Raw genomic sequence first — 7,254 nt, 5'->3', positions numbered from 1 at the left:
GGAGAGGGACGAAATTAGTAACGCATTCAAATGCAGCTGCAGGAAGTGCACCCCACTCTTGCTACACTAAGACTACGTTCGGGAACTGCAGCAGCAGATGGTTGAACTTCGGATAATTCGGGAGGCAGAGTCTGTGACACCCAAGAGTTACAGGGAAATAGTTACTCCTCGACACCAAGAAAACTGGGTAACTGTGAGAAGGGGGAAAACAATCAGTGCAGGGAACCCTTGAGATCGTTCTCCTGAACAACAAGTGTACCCTTTTTGGATAATGTTGAGGGGACGGGTTACCAGGGGTACGCATTTGAGTGCAGGTGACTTGCACAGTGTCCTTACCTGTTGCACAGAAGGAAAGGGGGGAAAGGAGGAGAGTGTTAGCCATTTTGGAATCAATAGTTAGATGGTCATATAGAAGGTTTGTTGGGAATGAAAGAAGCTCACGGTTGTTGTGTTGCCTCCCAGGTGCTATGGAAGTTATTATGGCAGTTATATAGTTTAGTTATTGTTGCAATGTATGCCCAGTATCATGTTACAGAGCTTCAGTAAGAGATAATTGTGGGGCATTGTGATTGATGAGATAAATCACTGGAACATGAGCTAATGCTAAAGGTGATGGTGTTTTAATGTGATAGGTTAAGTGTGATGGAAGGAACCGGTGTGGCAGGCGATGATTACCTGAGAAAGACAAAGCAAGTCAGCGTGATTGGCTATGCTAATATTATTGGATAAGCACAGCACCAACAAATAGTTTAAACTGGAGGAGAGCAAAGAAACTGTGGGGAGTCAGGGAAGACATTTTGCTGGCTCCCACAGCTTTGATTTTGCAAAATTAAAAGTTTAATTTACTGAAAGATTTTCTATGTCTCCTGGAAAATGTTTATAGAATATTGAGTGATTCGTATACAACAGTGCCAGGGTCAGTGATATCTGAGAACGTGTCTTGGTGTCCTGAAGGGAGAGGGTGACCAGCCCGCAGGTACTGGTCTACATAGGTTCCAACGACATAGGTGGAAAGAGGGATAGGGTGTAAGATGGGATTTCAGGGAGCTATGGTGGTCGCTGACAGCTAGAATGAACAGAGCTGTTATTTCTGGTTTGTTCCCCGTGTCACTTGATGGCGAGGTGAGGAAGAGGGAGAGATGCCAGCTGAAAACGTGGCTGAAGTGATGGAGCAAGAGGGAGGGTTTCAGGTGACTGGATAATTGGCTCTCATTCTGGGGGAAGGTGGGACTTCTCCAAACAGGACAGTATTTACTTGTAACAGGGGGGTACATATATCCTGGGTGGAAATTTGCTTATGCGATTTGGGTGGGTTTAAAATAGCTCATCCGGGGGATGGGAACCTGTATGTAGTTCCAGTGCATAGGATGTTGTGAGTAGGTAGGACATGGGCAGGATTCCACGATCACAGGAGTGTGCTGGCAGACAGCAAGCTGGTTTGAAGTGTGTGTAATTCAACACCAGGAGCATCCGGAATAAGTTAAGTGAACTTGCAGACTAGATTCGTAACTGGGACGTCGATGTTTTGGCCTCTTCGGGACATGGACAGAGCACTGTCAGGAATGGATGTCGCAGGTCCAAGTATTTAGATATTTCAAGTCGATCAGCGAAATTGGTAAAAAAAGGGGAACATGTGGCTTTGTTAGTCAAGGACAGTACAACAGTGGCTGAGAGAATTTTAGTGGCTGGAAGAATGGCTCATGCACGAAACGTCGATTCTACTGCTCCTTGGATGCTGCCTGACCTGCTGCGCTTTTCCACAACACATTTTCAGCTCTGAAAGAATTTTTGATGAGGACTTGTCTACGGAGGTGTTATGGTCTGAGTTTAGAAACAGGAGAGGAGCGGGCACAATGCTGGGAGATTTTTTATTGGCATGTGTTAAATTCCAGGGATGACGAGTAGAGGATTGGCAAAGTGATTTTGGGTAGGATTGAAACGGAAAGTTTGTCATGATGTGAGATTTTAAATTACTCAACATTGCATGGAAATGCTATGACTCTCGTACGTCCGATGGATGAGTTATTGTCCAATGTGTGCAGGAATGTTTCCTCACACAGTATTTCAAAGGGCCCACAAGACGAGAGGCCAGGCTTGGTCAGGTACTAGGTAATGAAACAAGCCAGGTGTTTGAGTCAGTGGTCCGTGAGCACTTTGGACAGAGTGACGATACTTCGGTTATGTTTAGTTTACCGATGAAAATGGATTAGTAAGGCCACAAGGCATGAGTTACAGAGGGGGAAGGACAATTACAATGCGATTAGGCAAGACATAGTAGGCACAGAATGGGGTAACGATGTGCAGGGGACGGGGACAATCGAATTGTGGAGCTGGCATAAGGTATAGATATTGCGTGCCCTTCATAGCTATGTCCCTGTTAGACAGGAAGGAATTGATAAGGTAAGGGAACCTTGGTTTACGAAAGAAATTGCATCTTTTGTGTAGCAGACGAGGGAGGATTATATGACAGTGAGACAAGATGGCTCAGATGAGGCAATGGAGATATACAACTTAGCGTGAAAGGATTTAAAGAGATTATTAAGAAGATCACGGAGGGCATATGAGCAGTCCTTCTCAGGTCGAATAAAGGAGAACCCGAAAGCGTTCTGTAGGTATGTGAGGAATAAAGGGATGACCAGGGTAGGAACAGGGCCAGTCAAATACTGAAGTGAGAAGTTTTGTGTGGACACTGTGGAGAGCGGACAGGTGATAAATGAGCATTTCTCATCTGTTTTCACACATGAAAAAGAGTATATCGCAGAGAAGAAGACTAAGATGCGGTCTATTGCACTAGAAATGATTGAGGTTTGTAAGGAGGAGGTGTTATCAATTCTCAAAGGTGTGCAAGTAGATAAGTCCAAGATGGTATTTATTGATGATTCTCGAGGAAACTACGGAGAAGATTGCGGAAAATTTGGCCTTGATCTTTGAGTCGACATTGTCTACAGGTTTAGTACTATAGGACCGAAGGTTTGCAAATATCGTCCCCTTGTTCAAGAACGACAATCGAGATAACCCAGGTAGTTATTATCAGTAAACCTTACATCTGTTTTCGGAAAAGTTTGAAAAACATTATAAGAGATAGGATTTTTAATCAGCTTGCAAGTAACCATTTGATTGGATGAGGGTAGGGCAGTTGACGTGATGTACATGGACTTAAGTAAAGACTTTGATAAAGTTCCACATGGACGGCGTTTGGAGAAAATGCGGCGGATTGAGATTGAATGTGAGTTAATATTTTGGATTAAAACTGGCTTTCTGTAAGAAAGGAACGAGTGGTGGTTGATGGGAAATATTCAGACTGGAGACAGTTACTAGTTCTGGGCCACAAAGGTTTGTTTTCGGACCAGTGCTGTTTGTCATTTGTATAAATAACTTGAACGCAAGTGGATGGGTTCGTAAGTTTTCAGATGACACTAAAGTCGATGGAGTGATGGATAGTGTGCCAGAATATTGCAGGTTGCAAGGGCACTTGGATAAACTGCAGAATTGGGCTGAGAGGTGGCAAATGGAGTTCATTGCAGATAAATGTGCGGTGATTCACTTTGGGGACAATAACAGGAAGGCAGAATACTGGGTCAATAGAAAGATTATTGGATGTCCTGAGGGACCCTGGTGTCCCTGTACACAGATCCAGTTAGAGCCCTGGTGGGTAGTGCTGTTGAGAAGGCGCACGGTGTGTCAGGTTTATTGGTAGAAGTATTAAGGTCCAGAGTCGTGATATCATTCTGCAACTGTACATTCTGCGACCTCAACTGGAATTTTGTGTACAGTTCCGGTCTCCCCGTTACAGGGAGAATGTGGAAGCATTGGGAAAGGTGCAGAGGAGATTTACCAGGATGTTGCCTGGTCTGGCGGGAAGGTCTTATGTAGAAAGGCTGAGGGAATTGGGTCTGTTCTCATTGTCGAGAAGCAGGCTAAGAGCGGATTCAATAGAGACATACAAGTTGATCAGAGGATTACATAGGGTGAACAGTGAGAGTATTTTTTCCTTGGATGATGACATCGGCTTTTACGAGGGAGCATAGCTGTAAATTGAGGGTTGATGCATTGTAGACAGGTGTCAGTGGCAGGTTCTATACTCCAAGAGGAGTAAGGGACTGGAATTCCATGTCTGCCAATGTAGTTAACTCAGCCGCAGTAGGGGCTTTAAAACTGTCATTGGATAACGAAATGGATGATAATTGCATGGTGTAGGTAGATGGGCTTAGATTAGTTCAAAGGTCAGCGCAACATCGAGGGCTGAAGGGCCTGTTCTGCGCTGTCTTGTTCTGTGTTCTATGTTCAATATTCATTTGTGTTTCTGAATGAATGTTATAGGACAGGATTACATTTCGATTTGTGGGAAATTAGAGCTTCGAATTTTGTGCATTTGTTTGCTGCATTAAAACATTCGCAATACCATAAACTAGATTTTTGAACAGCTTTGTGGAACACTGCCGTCTATAGCTCTGCAATTACATCATTACTTTAATTTGAAATATAGCTCAGAATTGATGAACATGTGGTCTGCAGAAAAGGAACATGCGTCACACTTTACAAAACCGAGGTATCTGAAAATCAAATTCTATTTTGAAAATTGCTTTTTCGCCATCATCTAATGCTGTAAAATAAGTCAAGCATGAACGTCTCGATTATACATGAACATTGAATTAGGTTTATGAATACACCCTATCCACACCTTTGATCGTTCCCTGACGGCAAAAGCCGCAAAGAATTCTGCAGAAATTTAAACAAGAAGGGAAACGAAAGGGCTCGGAAGGAACTGTCGGATCAATTTATGATTTGGAGATGCCGGTGTTGGACTGGGGTGTACAAAGTTAAAAATCACACAACATCAGGTTATAGTCCAACAGATTTAATTGGAAGCACACTAGCTAGCGTGCTTCAAATTAAACCTGTTGGACTATAACCTGGTGTGTGATTTTTAACTTTGGATCAATTTATGGCAGGGATGTAGCAGAATGGACGCTATTTATTATCGATCAGTGGATACTTTCAAAGATAAATGATTTTCAGTCACAGCCAATACTCAATTCGCTTTAAGATTGTCCGCCATTGTCTGATTATGTTGTGCAGCATTGCACTTTTGGTATCTAAAATCTCCTGCCGGTACAGTAAAACACCCTTCATATTGTTTCAATGCTAAACATTTGCCTTGTCCAATAGCACTGAAATAATATTATAGGAGTTCTGCTGTGCCAGCAGGAGATTTTACATACCAAAAGAGCAATGGTGCAAAATCTGTTAATGTATAGCTTTCAATGCGAATGAAAGATAATCGAAACGTAAAGCTGATTCTTCCTAACTGAAGTATATTAGTTAGGGAAGGTGTCTGACAGCGATGACGGCACCCTATCCAATCCTTCAGAAACTTCCAATCAGTGTTCTTGTGATGTCAAGCTTTCAATTATCATGGTAGAGTCTGTGCGCACTGCACGCATTAAAACCTTTGTTTAATTAAGTATAATTAAGAATAGAAATGATAAACCTGGTTCAGGGAATAATGGTGTGATTATATCTAACATGTAAAATGTTCCAGTTCATTGCATATGCGTTCTTTGCACTCGAATTGTTCGGTTTATTTCCGTCTGTCATAACCCATCCAGATTCTGATACCTTGAATCTGTTGTCTGCAAATATTATATGAAAGATTGTGTTGTTCTGGATGTTGTGCACTTGAAAATAATTTTTTAAAAAACTGCTTTCGCGATGGAACGAGCATTGGGACAATACATTCTGCCACTAATCTGCTAATCTTTAATTCCATTTTCTGCAGTTAACTCAATAGCAATTGTCGTTTTGAAACGAGGGAAGTGTGGACTCTCGAAATGTATCACTCAGTACCTAGTGGCAATGTCAACAGCGGATCTACTGCTCGTCATTTTTAATGTTTTATTGAACCGAATCAACAACATTCACTTCCCAATAACTTTCCTGTTCATTACTCCTGTGTGCTCGCTTAGAGTCGTCTTGTCTCTTGCAGCCCTCGATTGTTCTGTTTGGTTCACAGTTGCTTTTACTTTTGATCGCTTTGTGGCCATCTGTTGCCACAAGCTGAAACCAAAATACTGCACCAAGAAAACAGCAAACGTGGTGATTGTAACTGTGAGCATTGTTAGTTGTTTCAGGTCCATTACGTGGTACTTTGTTTTTGTTCCTTCAATAATCATTAGCAATGTGCCTTGGTTTTGCAAGCAGACACCTGACTATTTCACTTCAACGTTTTGGACAGTGTATGAATGGATTGACAGTCTCCTAACGCCTCTGATTCCAATACTGTGCATTTTGGTCTTTAACGCTCTGACTGTCAGAAACATTATAAAGGCCAATCGACTCCGGAAGGGCCTCCGTGGTCATGAGAAAAAGGAAAACGACCTTGACCCTGAAATGAAGAATCGAAGGAAATCCATAATTTTACTCTTCGCTTTGTCCTCCAATTTCATGCTGTTGTGGATCACATATGTTGTACATTCGTTAAACTGGTCAGTTCGAAACTTTAATTATACAAACAAAAATCTTAGTGATCCCGTGTATGTTGCTCAACAGATTGGATTCATGCTCCGGCTCTTGAGTTCATGCACCAACACGTGCATTTACATACTAACTCAGAGAAAGTTCAGAGATGAGTTAAAGAATGGCGTGAAATATCCATTTACTATCATTTTTCAATTTCCTAAATGAAATTTAAAGCTACATCTATATTCGTGATGGTACAACTCTGTTTTATTTCATGTTTTATTCTGTCTGCCTGCTGCATATTAATTACAATTGTGCATAGTCCGTCCGAGTGCAATCAGAATAAAATTTTCCCATAAATTCCGTGATAAATCTTTGCAGATGGCCAAGTTGATGGCGAACCACACACCTCATACATTCTCCTCTAATGGTCAGTTTCAGTGAGATTATAAAAGAAAACAAAGACCTGCAGATGCTGGAACAAAACAGAAATTGCTGGAAAAACTCAGGTGTGGCAGCAACTGTGGGAAGAAAGCAAACTTCAAGTTTTCTTTTCAGGTTCCCTTCACCAGAACGGTCCTAATGAACGACTCGAAACACGGACGCTACTTGCTTCCAATAGATTGCACCAAGCCTGTTGAGGTGCTCCAACAATTACTATTATGTTGTCAACTTAGATTTTTCCAAGATTATTGTTGGATGGAGATTTCCAATCCTCGCTTCTATTCGTGTGTTATTATACTCTTCCTCTGTCAAACGGAAATTCTTCCAATGGTGGAAAACGTAACGCTCCTT

The 7,254-nt window shown here is 41.9% G+C and overlaps 1 protein-coding gene across 1 annotated transcript; it reads left to right on the top strand.

Annotated features, from left to right (window-relative positions):
• The first annotated feature begins 3,144 nt into the window (after positions 1 to 3,144).
• Positions 3,145 to 6,684, top strand: LOC148138183 (putative G protein-coupled receptor 139). The gene is made up of 2 exons (XM_087981872.1): positions 3,145 to 3,226; positions 5,780 to 6,684. The coding sequence occupies exons 1-2, from the start codon at positions 3,145 to 3,147 to the stop codon at positions 6,682 to 6,684; spliced, it is 987 nt and encodes a 328-aa protein (XP_087837998.1).
• Positions 6,685 to 7,254: the final 570 nt, after the last annotated feature.

The sequence above is a fragment of the Chiloscyllium plagiosum genome, unplaced genomic scaffold, assembly GCF_037043375.1.
Source record: "Chiloscyllium plagiosum isolate Xiang-an unplaced genomic scaffold, Cpla_swu_hap1 HiC_scaffold_41, whole genome shotgun sequence".
Taxonomy (NCBI): domain Eukaryota; kingdom Metazoa; phylum Chordata; class Chondrichthyes; order Orectolobiformes; family Hemiscylliidae; genus Chiloscyllium; species Chiloscyllium plagiosum.
The sequence above is the reverse complement of the archived record's forward strand: the minus strand, read 5'-3'. Positions and strand labels throughout refer to the sequence as shown.

Coding starts and splice junctions, on each gene's coding strand:
- LOC148138183 (XM_087981872.1), top strand. CDS start 3,145: ATGTACATGGACTTAAGTAAAGACTTTGATAAAGTTCCACATGGACGG. Junction 3,227..5,779: donor GCGGCGGATTGAGATTGAAT/GTGAGTTAATAT, acceptor CATTTTCTGCAG/TTAACTCAATAGCAATTGTC.